The sequence below is a fragment of the Balaenoptera borealis genome, assembly GCF_965194805.1.
Source record: "Balaenoptera borealis genome assembly, chromosome: 20".
In the NCBI taxonomy this organism is placed as follows: domain Eukaryota; kingdom Metazoa; phylum Chordata; class Mammalia; order Artiodactyla; family Balaenopteridae; genus Balaenoptera; species Balaenoptera borealis.
The window spans coordinates 17,811,375-17,826,175 of NC_138879.1; the positions used below are offsets into that span (position 1 = coordinate 17,811,375).

General features: G+C 50.2%; 1 protein-coding gene across 5 annotated transcripts in view; it reads left to right on the plus strand.

Annotated features, from left to right (window-relative positions):
* The window catches only part of ARHGAP23 (Rho GTPase activating protein 23), a 73,794-nt gene extending 64,760 nt beyond the window's left edge, over window positions 1–9,034 (plus strand). For all 5 annotated transcript variants that reach the window (XM_082372151.1, XM_082372150.1, XM_082372152.1 and 2 more), the window contains 2 exons: window positions 1,824–1,855; window positions 6,408–9,034. In XM_082372151.1, coding sequence (XP_082228277.1) covers window positions 1,824–1,855; window positions 6,408–7,436 — 1,061 coding nt within the window. In that variant the 3' untranslated portion in view covers window positions 7,437–9,034. The remainder of the gene's footprint in view (window positions 1–1,823; window positions 1,856–6,407) is intronic.
* The last annotated feature ends 5,767 nt before the right edge of the window (window positions 9,035–14,801 follow it).

Genomic DNA, 14,801 nt, shown 5'->3' on the forward strand with positions numbered 1-14,801 from the left:
CTCGTGGGCTGTGTCCTGGGCACGTTCCTCTTTTTAATTTTTCTTCCTTTTCTCCTTGCACCCCTCCACCCCTCCTCCCTCTTCTCCCTGTGCTCTCCCCCCATCCCCTGGATCCTGCCCCTTCTCTTCTCCTCCCCTTCCCTCCTCCAGCGGACCTGTTGGAGATTTAACGGGTACAGTGTGGCATCGCGGCCTCGGTCACTAACAGTGGCGGGTGATTATAAGAAGGCTGGGCAGGCATGAGGGGCGGGCAGGACGGTCCGGGGCCATGAGGACCTCACCCTGACATGCCAGTTACCCACAGCTGTTAACAACTTACCCCCACCCACGTCCCGTCCAGAAGCCCCTTCTCAGGAGGAAGGAGGCACTTGTTGGAGCCACGTCTGGTCCCTCTTGCCAGGAAGTCTGGGCACTGCACGGCTGCCCTCCTGCAGTCCCCCACGCTCTGTGGCTTCTCTCTGTGCCGAGTTCGGCCACTTCTGGTTATCTGGGTGGGGGAGGCTTGCTGGTGGTGGGACCCAGCGTCTCCGGACACCAGGGATGCTACCCCGGAAGCCTCTGTATAGCTATAGCTCCTGCCTCAGCCGCCTCCAAGGGCTGGCTCTTCCTGCTTCCGAAATCGGAGCCCCTGGCTACTCAGCCCCTAAGTCCCGCTTCCAGGCCTCTGGCCTTATCATAGCGTTGGAGTCCAGGGCCAAAGGAACGGCCAGTGCCTTCTTGGCTCGAGCCACTAATTCCTACCACCTGTGGGTGACCCGCCCTTAGTATTTTGACCGCTTCTGTCTCTGACAGAGGTATACCACAGCACCCCTAGATGCAAGAGGCAGGCTGGGGAGGGGCCAGAGGACATGGGGGGTGGGGATGGCAGAGAGGAGCCCCCCGTCTCTTCTAATCACCTGCTGCCACTCTCCTGCCCCGTGTGTGTCGCCGTGTGGTCAGCCCGTCTGCTCTTCTCACTGTGTGCAGGGGAGGGCTGGGGAGGAGGCATCTAACTTGCTTGCCGGAGAGTGTGGATTAACCGCACCTGCCCACTGCCCCCTGGGACCCCGGGAGATCCTGGGGTCGGCCTGCTCCCTCCCCCGTCCTGGAGACAGCACTGCCAGGACTTGTTTCTGGTTCCTTCTCCACCCCAGTGATATCAGGGGAGTGGGACCCGCATCCCTTCATAACTCTGATCATTAACAGCAGCCGTGCCCCACGAGGGCAGACTGACCTCAGGTCTGGAGGTGGAACATTTCCAGGCTGTAATCACCAGCCCTCTCTACCTCCTGCCCCACCCACTTCCTGTCTGCTCTGTACTCCGTCATTCACATGGTCCCTCTGCCCTATCATGCCTGGAAGTGGGGTGGGGGGGAGGGTGGATATAGGGCACCCACCTCTCTGTGCACCGTGTGGTCTCCATTTCTCCAGAGCATCTGTGATTTGATGTGTTTCATTGTTGTGGTTTCCGTGAACTGCATCTGATATTTGGCATTTTCTCTCCAGTGCTTCAGAGTAACAGGGATAGGAGGGGAGGAGAGAGGAACTAGGCCAAAGAAAAGTCCCCCTTGCTCTTAACCCTGAGCAAATGAGGGTCCAGTGGCTGGCAGCCTGATGTCACTTTCTGCCTCAAAAGGAAGTGGTTATTGACATCCTTCTCTGCTCCATCCTTATCCCATAGGGAGTGACATCAGAGGCCCATCACACTCCCAGGATCTGGGGAGAGCTCAGGTTTCCAAACTCCCTGGTTTCTGAAGCCTTTGAGGAGAGGGAATTGTGTTTACAAGACTCAGTCTTCTCTTGCTCAATCCAACTTTCATTTTTCTTTCGTTTCTTAACAATAGATTCCACCACCTGTAGTTCAGCCAAGTCCAAGGTAAGTGCCACGGCAATTCTGAAAGTTATATCCCTGTACAAGCCAGCCCACTTTGCTTTTTGGTCAAGGGAGTTGGGGGAATTGTGATTGGAGCCTTGAAGGAGATTGATAGTCACTGGGAAGGAAGGTGGGAAATACCGAGTGTCCAAGGTAAGCTGAGAAGTCGCTCACCTTGGCAGTGCTTGGGGAGGTAACTGCTGTAGTAGAGGATCTGACTTGGGAGTTAGGTGGCCTGGAGGCAGTGTTGCTCAGCAGTCAGAAGCACAGACAGTCCTGGACCTGAGCCCTGGCTCCACTACTTAGTAGCTTTGGGACATTGGGCAAGTTACTTAACCTCTTTCTGATCCTCAGCTTGCTCATACTATTCATGGGGATAAGATTTATCCCCCAAAATGGGGTTAACAACAAATATGTCTGATATAATAATTATTTTTTAAGGTCTTTGCAGAGCCCAAAGCCAACAGAAGGAAGGAAATAATAAAGATAAGAACAGAAATCAATGAAATTGAAAACAACAAAACCCAAGCCGGTTCTTTGAACCAGGTCTCACAGGCAGTGAGTTGCCTGCTGCAGAGCCTGCCCTGTGAGACAGAACCAGTAGGGCCAGGATGCCTGCCCCAGGCAGCCCGAAGACCAGGAGTGTGTCTTAATCAGCTCAGGCTGCCATAACAAAATACTATAGACTGGGTGGCTTAAAACAACAGAAATTTATTTTCTCACAGTTCTGGAGGCTAGAAGTCCAAGATCAGGATGTTAGCATGGTCAGTTTCTGGTGGAAGCTCTCTTCCTGGCTTGTAGACGGCCGCCTTCTCGCTGTGTCCTCATATGGCAAGCAGAAACCGAGCATGCATGTGAGAGAAACTGCAAGCTCTCTGGTGTCTCTTCTTGTAAGGGCACTAATTCCACCATAAAGGCCCCACCCTCATGACGTCATCTAAACCTAATTACCTCCCAAAGACCCCGAATACTATCACATTGGGGGTTAGGGCTTCATCATATGAATTTAGTGGGGGAACAGTTCTGTCCATAGTAGTGGAGTCAACTAAATGTTGGCTGGTCAAACTGGGCTCATTTCTCTCTGGATCTCTAAGCACTGGCCGAGTCCCAGTGAGATCAGTGTGCCTGACACCAAGCAGGTGCTCATTAGCCCATTATGTGTCAGATGAAAGCACTGGACAGAAAGATGGCTGCTCTAGTCTGGTGCAGAGGACCCTTGTAACCTCTCCATAGAGCCTCTGCCTGCACACCTCTGGTGATGGGGAGCTCACTCCATCACAAGACTGCTGTGGCGGGGAGCAAGTTCATTAGAGTGACCTGAATCTAGCTCCTGATCACCTCCACCCCTTGCTCGTGCTAGACCCCTGGTTTCCTGTAGCCTCTCCTGGACTGACCCCTCAACCTTTATGTGAACCTGCTGACCTCTGCATTCCCTGAAAGTGACCATTCTGACCTCATTGCTTCTGTAACTAGCCAGGATGAGAGGGTAATTTGATCAGATGATCCCAGCAGCCTCTCAAGTCTCTCAGAGAGCAGAGGCAGAAAGCGGCGCTGGCCACCATGTGCCTCACGCTGGCCGTAGCAGTGCTGCAGGTGGTGCCTTCTGGAGTCGTGCTGTGTGGGCAGCCACAGCCCAGGAGCTGCACGCCTGTGAATCCTGAATCGCTGACAGGCTCCGGCTTTCTCAAAACTAACTGATGTGAGAGAGTGCCGTGGCCACGGGAGGCAGCTCTATGTCTCCATCCACTACAAACACACCGCGTTTTCTTGCGCTTTCCTTTATTGTGCTTCACAGATACCGCATTTTTTTTTTAAACAAATTGAAGGTTTGTGGCCACCCTATGTTGAGCAAGTCTCTTGGCACCATTTTTCCAACAGTATTTGCTCACTTCATGTCTCTGTGTCACATTTTTGATAATTCTTGGGTAATTCAACCTTTTCATGATAATTATATTCGTTACGGTGATCTGTGATCAGTGAACTTTGATGTTACTATTGCAAAAAATTACGACTCCCTGAAGGCTCAGATAATGGTATTTTTTAGCAATAAAGTATTTTTTTTTATAAATTTATTTATTTTATTTTATTTATTTTATTTTTGGCTGCATTGGATCTTCCTTGCTGCATGCTGGCTTTTCTCTAGTTGCAGAGAGCGGGGCCTACTCTTCATTGCTGTGCGTGGGCTTCTCATTGCGGTGGCTTCTCTTGTTGTGGAGCACGGGCTCTAGGCACGTGGGCTTCAGTAGTTGTGGCTCACGGGCTCTAGAGCGCAGGCTCAGTAGTTGTGGCACACAGGCTTAGTCGCTCCGTGGCATGTGGGATCCTCCTGGACCAGGGCTTGAACCCGTGTCCCCTGCCTTGGCAGGCGGACTCCCAACCACTGCGCCACCAGGGAAGCCCAGCAATAAGGTATTTTTAAATTAAAGGATGTACATTTTTTAGACATAATGCTAGCACACGCTTAATAGACTACAGTGTACACATAACTTTTATATGCTCCGGGAAACCAAAAAATTCATGTGACTCTCTTTACTGTGGTATTTGCCTTATTGCTGTAGTGTGGAACTGAGCCTGCAGTATCTCTGAGGTGTGCCTATTACGCTGCAGCTGAATCAGGAGGTGACCTGTGAGAAGGGATGCAAGCGCAGGTCATTTCAGCCCAGCTGGGGACCAGTCCCAGCATCCGTTTCTACAGGGCTTTTTATGTTCAGGGGACCCCATTCACCCCATTCACTTAACATTTCTCGAGTGCCTGTTATGTGACAGGCACTGTACTAGGTGTCATGGATGCAAACACAAATATGCCACTGACCTTGCCCTCTGAGAACTCAGGGTTTGATATAGATGTTATGGAAACAAAGCTATTCTGACATGAGAAGAGCTGGTGTATGTGTAGTTTCAAAGGCCTATGAGAAGAGAAGAAGAGATTTCCCAGATCAGCCAAAGGGAGAGCTGGGTGGGAGGTTGCTGTATAGAGAATGCCGTGTTTGAGCTGGGCCTAGTAGAGGGAGTAAGAGCTCATCCCATAAATAGGGTGCGGGGGTGGGGTGGGACTAAGGGCTGCCAATGCTAGTCCTATCGAGGGAGGGGTCGGAGGGCAGCATCGCCAGAGTGAAGGCTGTGTTGGGGCAGGGGGGGAACTAGGCAGGTTGTGAAGGGCCCTGTGTCTGTGCTTTATCCTGGTGGGGGTGGGGTCCTGCAGAGTCTGGAGGCGATTAGATTCCTGCCTTGCCTTAGAAGAACTAATGGCTCCTGAGGAGGAAGGGCTGGAGTGAGGCTAGGGTGGAGGCAGGGAGTTCTATTAGGAGAGGGCAGAAGGGCCCAGAAAAGGCAGAGTGAGGGTCTGAACAGAGGATGATGAGGAGGGGAGAGGGAGGAGGCAGAGAAATCACCCTGAGCTGGGGACATGAATGGAGGTAGTTTGGGGCAGGGGTAGGGAGCATAATGTGGTTCCAGGTAGGTGAGTTTCAGGTGCTGGCAGACACCTTGGTAGAGACAGATTCACAGTTGGAAGAAGAGTTCTGGAGCTCAAGAGGCAGAGAGTTTGGTGTTGGCCGAGGGAGACCTCAGGAGCAGGATGTCCCCAGGGAGAGAGGAGAGAGGCTGAGAACAGAGCCCTGGGAACACGGCTTCTTAAGGAGTAAGAGGAGGAAGAAGAGCCTCCCAAGAGAGGAGAGGCCAGAAAGGGAGGATTAAAAACCAGGTTGGAGGAGGCAGTGATGGGCAGCTTGGGCTCTGCTGGGGGATCATGGAAGGCCAGGACCAAAAAACACCCACGGGGCTCAGCAGTGAGAGCAGTGGCTGAAAGTTGCCCACCATGGGGCTGTAAATCACAGTTTGGGAGCGGCTTAAATCCAAATCATCGGATTGTGCAGGATTTTAAAGCCACTTTTGGCAACAGAGCTGGTGGTTGGATTGATCTGGGGTTGGGGATTGTCAGGGTGGGGTGCTGATGGGACGGTGGAAATGGCATGGGGTGCGGTGGGAAGGGAAATGAGCTTGGGCGTGTTGCCCTGGAGAGGCCTGTACCTACTGAGTAGGTGGAAAGGCAGGTTTCCCAGGTGAGTGAGTGGAGAGGGAGGGAGGGAGGAGCTGTGGTCCGAGAAAGGTCCCTGCAGGCTCTGGTATTATAACCCAGGATAGTATATGTGAAATGGGTTCAAACTGTCAAGTGTCATTCGCTGTTGCAGAGTCTATTATTAGGAGAGCTGTGTCTAAAAGGATTTATGCAGCACTGGATGTAGAGAACGGAGTGAAAGTTGGGGCGAGGTGAGAAACCAGCCCCCAGCTCGCAGGAAAGAGCTGAGAGTCTGGATTAAGACCGGAGGAGGTGCGGAGGAGGCTTCAGGATTGAGGGGGGCGCAGAGGGGTAGTCTCTAGAGTGGATAGTGACACTCCAGTTGGGACAGCCGTCCAGGAGGAACAGCGGACGTGAGGGTGCTGGGCTTGGACCTCTCGAGATTGGGTGCTGTGGTGCTGGGGTGTAGGGGTGGGGGCTTGGAGGGCGCTGAGGCTCTCCGGGCGCCCCCAGCACACTGACCTGTCTCCCGCACAGGGCTCGTGGGCCCCCAAGAAGGAGCCGTACACCCGGGAGATGCTGGCGATCTCCTTCATCTCGGCGGTCAACCGCAAGAGGAAGAAGCGGCGGGAGGCGCGGGGGCTGGGCAGCAGCACGGACGACGACTCGGAGCAGGAGGCACACAAGCCCGAGGCGGGGGCGCCGGCGCCGGGGGCCCAGGACCGGCCGGAGGGGCAGCGGCCGGGCGCCGCCGCCCCCGAGGCCCCCGGGCGCCTCAGCCCCCCGGCGGCGCTGGAGGAGCGGCCGGCCGCGGACACGCGCTCCATCGTCTCGGGCTACTCCACCCTGTCTACCATGGACCGCAGCGTGTGCTCGGGCGCCGGGGGCCGGCGAGCGGGCGCGGGGGACGAGGCGGACGACGAGCGCAGCGAGCTGAGCCACGTGGAGACGGACACGGAGGGCGGCGCGGGGCCCGGGGGGCTCCCGGAGCGCCAGCCCTCGTTCAGCTCGCACCACCTGATGCCCGGCGACACCCTGGCACGGCGCCGCCTGGCCCGGAGCCGAGCGGACGGCGAGGGCGCGGGCGCGGCCGTCGGGCTGCCGGGCTCCGCCTCGTCCAGCAGCCAGGAGTCGCTGCGTCCCCCGGCGGCCCTGGCGGCGGCGGCGGCGGCGCTGGGCTCGCGGCCCTCGCGCCTCGAGGCGCTGCGGCTGCGCCTCCGCGGCACCGCGGACGACATGCTGCCGGTGCGGCTGAGGCGGCCGCTGTCTCCCGAGACGCGGCGGCGGCGCAGCAGCTGGCGCCGCCACACGGTGGTGGTGCAGAGCCCGCTGACCGACCTCAACTTCCACGAGTGGAAGGAGCTGAGCGGAGGGGGTCCCCCGGAGCCCGTGGGCCCGCGGGCGCACAGTGACAACAAGGACTCGGGCCTCAGCAGCCTGGAGTCCACCAAGGCGCGGGCCCCGTCGACCGCCGCCTCGTTGCCGCCCGCGCCCGGGGACCCGGGGGCCCTGCAGAGCCAGCCCCCGCGCCGCTCGGCCGCCTCCCGCCTCCATCAGTGTCTGTGACCGCCCCTCCCTCCCTCCCACCGCCCCGCCCCGCCCCGCCCCGCCCCGCGCCGAGCGCCCCTTCGACCCACCCGGAGCCCCTTGGTTTCCCGAGAGTCGCCTCTGCTTGCACCTCCGCCCCGCCTTGTTGCCCCTGGGAGCATCCGGGTGCAAGTGGGCGGTGCTGAGGCCGTGTCTCTGGTTTGTGCGCTGGAATTGGTAGGGGGCGGGCAGAGGAGAAGACGGGACTGGACGCAGAGTGTGAGTGGGACGGAGGGAGGGGGGCTCCAGGGTTGAGGAGACGGAGAGGGGCTAGGCTGCTGGGGCTCTGTGCAGGGCTCCTGTGTGTGTGTGTGTGGGGGGGTCTCTGTCCCTTGGATAAGTGACAGAGTGTGCCCTTCTGGGCCTTTGTGTCTGCAGTTAGGGACCCTTGTCGGCCATGGGGTGTGGATAGGGAACCCCCAAGCCTCAGACTAAAGAAAAGACACTGGGTGATGCTGGCTCTTCACTCCTTTCCTCTGCCCACCTCCCCCCAGTTAGCTCCTAGCTGCCAGCTAAGGGAGGGCGGTTGTGTATGTATGTCTGGGGAGAGGATGTGTAGGGTGGTGGTGTCCATGGGGGGAGGGGCGTGGTGTGTGCGAGTGTGTGTAGCCACTGTCCCAAAGTGTTCCCCGTAGCAACTTCTGCCACTCCTGCCCCCTTCAAACCCAGCTCCCACCGGGGCTCCCTGCCTTCGGTGCACACAGGGATCCTGCCCCCCTGCTGCTTGTCAGAGCCAGAGAAGGGGGTTGGGACTTCTCAACCTCCTCAAGAGGCAGGACTGAGACTTTCACCAGGGTTATTCCCCCACCACCACCTTTTTCCAATCTCTAAATCACACTCCCCAAGCGCTTTGACCACGGGGAGCTGCCTGTTCCCCAGACGGTTTGGGGAGGGTCCACGGTCACCCCTGCTAGACCTCTTGCCCCTCTATTTGTTCTTCCAGCTGTGCCTGCTCCTTCCATGGCTCAGGCACACAGGCCCTCGCCTTCTTCCCTTTAGGAGGGGGCGTAGAAAACATCCCTGGTGTCTTTCTGTCTCTCTCTCTCTCTCCCCCCACTCATAACACACACGCACGCGCACGCGCGTGCGGACACACTAATTGATGAGCTCTCAGCAGGGCTGCTCCTTCCGGAAGGGTGGGTGGGACCCAGCCCCCTCTTCTCCCCACAAATTGTAAATAGACCTCAGATAACAGGCCTCCCCACACACGCCCTCACTCATTCCAGGGAAGCCCAGGTGGGGTTGTGAACCCACTGCCACGTCTATCAGTCCTCTTGTTTTATGCAAAGATTTGCTGTAAAGTAGATTTCTCGCTCCTCCCTCCCTCATCCTTTATTGTAAATATTGTCTCTAAATGTGTAACATATTATAAAGAATTTATAAGGATTTTTAAAGATGTTTTGCTCATTTAAAAAAGTGTTGTAACAGTGTTGGATAAGCCTCTGCTCCACGTCCGCATGTCTCCTTTCACTGTGTCCTCGACACACCTCTCTAGGCGACAACTAAGATTTCCTGCTTCTGAAAAGTCCTGTCTGAAAAGTATAGTCTATATCTTGGAAATAAATGGCCTTCCTCGAGGCATGAGTCAGCTGTCTCACTTGTTTGGGAGGGAGGAGAGGGCAAGAACGGGGCTAGGATGGGGGAAGAGTGAGGTACCTGGCCCACGGAAGGAGGGCAGTGGGGCTGGACCAGGTGGTGGCAGAATGGAGACAAACCTTTGCTTCCTGGTGGCTTATAGGTGTCCTGGGAGACTGGCCTGAGCAATGATTTGGGCACAGAAACAAGATGGAAGGGCACTGACCCTCATTGCTGCAGGAGATTTTCATGCACCTGTTCTCTCTTTTCCTGTAGAGACCAGGAAGGTGCACAGGCACCTTCCTTCTCAGGTCTGTCTGGAACTTCAGAATGGTCCAGAGGTGCTGCTGAGCAGAGGGGAGGCTTGGGCAAGGCCCAGGCCACTGATGGGGTCCATCCTGGCCAGCTGTCATCAGAGGCACTCCAGATCCAGGTGATATCCCAAGAGGACAGTATGGGTTTCGCCCTTTGTCTTATTCACACGTGTAGGCCTTACAACCTGGGATGGGCTTCTTTCCATGTCATGTCTCTGTAGTTGCCCCTGCCAGCTTCCAGGCTGCCTGTGATGAGCCTAGTAGCCACCTGTAGGAAAAACAGATGACAGTTGTCAAAGAGAACCTAGGGAAGAGGCCTGGAGCTGGGAAGAGCTTAGTGGCTCACTGAATCCCCTTCCTTCCTCCACCTCTTGCCCCATAGCTTGTTTTTGTTTGGCAAATGAGCTAGAGCCAGTGTTATTGTGGGCCCACACCAGCCCCAAGGGCTTTATATGTCCTAAGGTAATCCTCCAACACTCTTTGGGGCTCTGGCCACAACACTGTTATCTCCATTTTACACATGAGGAAACTAAGGCACACGGAGAGGTGACATACTTGTCCAAGGTCACACAGCTAGTAAGTGGTGAAGCCAGGATAAATCTAAGCCCTGAGAAAAGACATAAAGACAGGGTTACTGCCAGTTGGGCCACCTTCAAGCTGTAGTAGGTTTTGGATGAGAATGGATCAAAACCTTGTGTTCTTCTTCAAAAACAAAGAGAAATGAAGACATCTCCAGTAAAGAAAAACAGAGAACTTGTCGTTAGCAGACATGCCCTATAAGAAATACTGAAGGGAGTCCGGCAAGCTGAAGTGAAATACACTAGATCAGGGGTCCCCAGTCCCCGGTACAGGTCCGCGGCCTGTTAGGAACCAGGCCGCACAGCGGGAGGTGAGCGGCAGGCGAGCAAGTGAAGTTTCATCTGCAGCTCAGCATCGCTCACATTACCACCTGAACCATTGCTCGCGTTAACCGCCTGAACCCTGAACCATTCCCCCCACCCCCCAACCCCGCCCCAGTCCATGGAAAAATTGTCTTCCATGAAACCGGTCCCTAGTGCCAAAAATGTTGGGGACCACTGCACTAGATGGTAACTTGAATCCACACAAAGCAATAAAGAACACCAGTAAGGGAAACACATAGGCATTATAAAAGACAGTATAAACATTTTTATTTGTAAATCTTTTTTTGTCTTTAACTCTTTGTCTTTAAAAGGCAATTGCATAAAGTGATAATTGCAAGACTGTGTTGACAGGCTTATAATGTATAAAGATCAAATTTTTATGACGATAATAGCATGAAGGAGTCAGGAGGGAATGGAGCTATAATGAAGCAAAGTTTTTGTACACTATGAAAATTAAGTTAATATTAATCTGAACTATATATATATATATATATATATATTTTTTTTTTTTTTTTTTTTTTTTTTTTTTGGCTGCATCGGGTCTTAGTTGCGGCATGCGGGATCTTTGTTGGGGCATGCCAGATCTTCCGTTGCAGCATGCAGGCTCAGTAGTTGTGGGGCACAGGCTTAGTTGCCCCGCAGCATGTGGGCTCTTAGTTCCTCGACCAGGGATCAAACCCTCATCCCCTGCATTGGAAGGTGGATTCTTAACCACTGGACCACCAGGGAAGTCCCTGAACTATATTGTTTTAAATTAGGATGCTAATTGTGATCCCAGGGCAACGACTAAGAAAATAACTCTCCCAGGACTTACCCGCTTGCCGAAACTAGAGAAAGCCCGCGCCCAGCAACGAAAACCCAATGCAGCCAAAAAATAAATAAATAAATAAATTTATATTAAAAAAAAGAAAATAACTCTCCCAAAATATTGTAAATGAAACAAACACGAATTAAAAAGATACACTAGAATATATCTATTTTACACAAAGAAGGCAAGAATCACAGACTAGAAGAACAACAACAACAAAAAATGACATATTTTAAAAAAAAAGCAAAATGGCAGACATAAATCCTACCTTATCAGTAATTATATTGAATGTAAATGGAGTAAACACCCTAATCAAAAGGCAGAGATTGGCAGAATAGATTAAAAAACATGCTCCGACTACATGTTGTTCACAAAAAATATACCTTAGATTCAAAGACAAAAAATTGTTGAAAGTGAAAGAATGGAAAAAGATATGATGAAAAGAGTTACCAAAGAGAGCTAGAGTGGTTATACATGTAAGAGATGAAATAGGCTTTAAAGACAAAAATCATTACTAGAGACAAGAAGGACATTTTATAAGAATAAAAGGGTCAATCTATCAAGAAGACAAAATGATTATAAATATATACACTTATAACAACAAAAACCTGAAGCAAAAACTAACAGAATTGAAGGGAAAGTAGACAATTCAAAATACTAGTTGGAGGAAATTCCCTGGCGGTCCAGTGGTTAGGATTCCACACTTTCACTGCTGAGAGTGCGGGTTCAATCCCTGGTTGGGGTACTAAGATCCCGCAAGCCATGCGGCTTGGCCAAAAAAAAAAAAAATCCAAACAAAAAACCCCCAAAATAATAGTTGGAGATTGCCACTTTCAATAATGGCCAGAGGGCTTCCCTCATGGCGCAGTGGTTTAGAATCTGCCTGCCGATGCAGGGGACACAGGTTTGAGCCCTGGTCAAGGAAGATCCCACATGCTGCGGAGCAACTAAACCCATGTGCCACAACTACTGAGCCTGTGCTCTGGAGCCCGTGAGCCACAACTACTGAGCCTGCATGCCACATCTACTGAAGCCTGTGCACCTAGAGCCCGTGCTCCACAACAAGAGAAGCCACCGCAATAAGAAGCCTGTGCACTGTAACGAAGAGTAGCCCCCGCTCGCTGCAACTAGAGAAAGCCGTGCACAGCAACAAAGACCCAAAGCAGCCAAAAATAATTAATTAATTAATTAAAAAAAAAATAATGGCTAGAACAACTGGGCAGAAGATCAACAAGGAAGTAGAAAATGTGAACAATACTACACACCAACTAGACCTAACAGATATCTAAAGAATATTCTACCCAACAACAGCAGAATAAACATTTTTCTCAAGTATACATGGAACATTCTTCAGGATAGACCAAATGCTAGGCCATAAAACATGCCTCAATAAATTTAAAAGGTTTGACATCATACAAAGTTTGTCCTCCAAACACAATGGAATTAAATTAGAAGTTAGCAACAGGAGATTTTGTGAAGTTCACAAATATGTAAAAATATAAAAGCACACTACTAAATAACCAATGAATCAAAGAAGAAATCACAGGGGAAATTAGAAATACCTTAAGATGAATGAAAGCAAAAACACAACATATCAAAGCTTATGGGATGAAGCTAAAGCGGTGCTTAGAGGGAACTTTATAGCTGTAAACATCATATTGGAAAAGAAGAAAGATTTCAAGTCAATATCCTAACTTTTCACCTTAAGAAACTAGAAAAAGAAGAGCAAACTAAACCCAAAGCAAGCCAAAGGAAGGAAATAATAAAGAGTGGAAATAAATGAAATAGGAAATAGAAAAAATAGAGAAAATTAATGAGACTAAAAGTTGGTTCTTGGAAAAGATCAATAAAATTGACAAATATTTAGCTTTTTTTCTTGGTCAGTCTAGCTAAATGTTTATCAATTTTGTCAATCTCTTCCAAAAACTAACTTTTAGTCTTATTAATTTTTTATTAATGTTCTCTATTTTTCTATTTTCATTGGTCATTAAAGAAATGCAAATCACAACCACAGTGAGATACCATTTCACACCCACCAAGATAGATTAAATCAAGAAAATAGAAAACAACAAGCGTTGGTGAGTATATGGAGAAATAGGAACCCTGGTACATTGCTGGTGGGAGTGTAAAATAATACAGCCACTATGAGAAACAGTTTGGTGGTTCCTCAAAAAGTTAAACATAAAATTACCAATGACCCAGCAATTCTACTCCCAGGTTATACCCAGTAGAAATGAAAACATATTATGTCCCAACAGTAACTTGTTCCTGAATGTTATAGCAGCATTATTCATAATAGCCAAAAGGTGGAAATAGCCCAAAGGTCCATAATGGATAAACAAATCATTGTATATACATTTAATGAAATATTATTTGGCCATAAAAAAGAAGGAAATCTTGGCATTTTGACAACATGGATAGACCTTGAGGGCACTATGCTACGTGAAACAAGTCAGATAGAGAAGACAAATACAGTATGCTCTCACACTTTTATGTGGAATCTAAAAAAAAAAGAAATCTCACAGATACAGAGAACAGATTGGTGGTTGCCAGAAGTGGCGGGGGTGGGAATGGGGTGAAATGGAAGAAGGGAGTCAAAAGGTACAAACTTTCAGTTATAAAATAAATAAGTCCTGGGGATGTAATGCACAGCGTGGCAACTATAGTTAATAACACCGTATTGCATATTTAAAAGTTGCTAAGAGAGTAAATCTTTTCTTTTGGCCGCACACTGAGGCATGTGGGATCTTAGTTCCCCAAGCAGGGATCAAACCCACGCCTCCTGCTTTGGAAGGGTGGAGTCTTAGCCACTGGACCACCAGGGAAGTCCTGAGAGTAAATCTTAAAAGTTCGCATCACGGGACTTCCCTGGTGGCGCAGTGGATAAGAATCAGCCTGCCAATGCAGGGCACGCGGGTTCGATCCGTGGTCTGGGAAGATCCCACAAGCCGCGGAGCAACTAAGCCCGTGCGCCACAACTACTGAGACTGCAAGCCACAACTACTGAAGCCCGCGCTCCTAGAGCCTGTGCTCCACAACAAGAGAAGCCACCGCAATGAGAAGACTGCGCACCGCAACAGAGTAGCCTCTGCTCACCACAACTAGAGAAAGACCATGCGCAGCAACGAAGAACCAACACAGCCAAATATAAATAAATAAATAAATAAATATTAAATTAAAAAAAAAAAGTTCGCATCACAAGAAAAAAATTTTCTGTAACTAGGGATGGTGACAGATGTTAACTAGACTTATTGTGGTGATCATTTCACAATACATACAAATATTCAGTCATTATGTTGTATACCTGAAACTAATATAATGTTGTATGTCAATTGTACCTCAAGAAAAAAACTTTATTGTTCCAACCATTTTATTTCTGTAAGCAATGAACAATTTAAAAATGGAATTAAGAAAACAATTCTATTTAAATAATAAAATACCTAGGAATAAATTTAACAAAAGAAGTGCAAAATTTGTACCAAGAAAACTAAAACATTGTTGAAAGAAATTTTAAAAGATCTAAATAAATGGAAAGATATTCCATGCTTCAGAAGACCTTATGTTGTTAAGATGGTAGATTCAACACAATCCCCATTAAAATCCCATCTTTTTGTCTTTTTGGCAGAAATTGACAAGCTGATCCTAAAATTCCTATGGAAATGCAAGGGACCCAGAACAGCCAAAACAATCTTGAAAAAGAAAACAAAGTTGAAAGTTCCCAATTTCAAAACTTACTACCAATCAA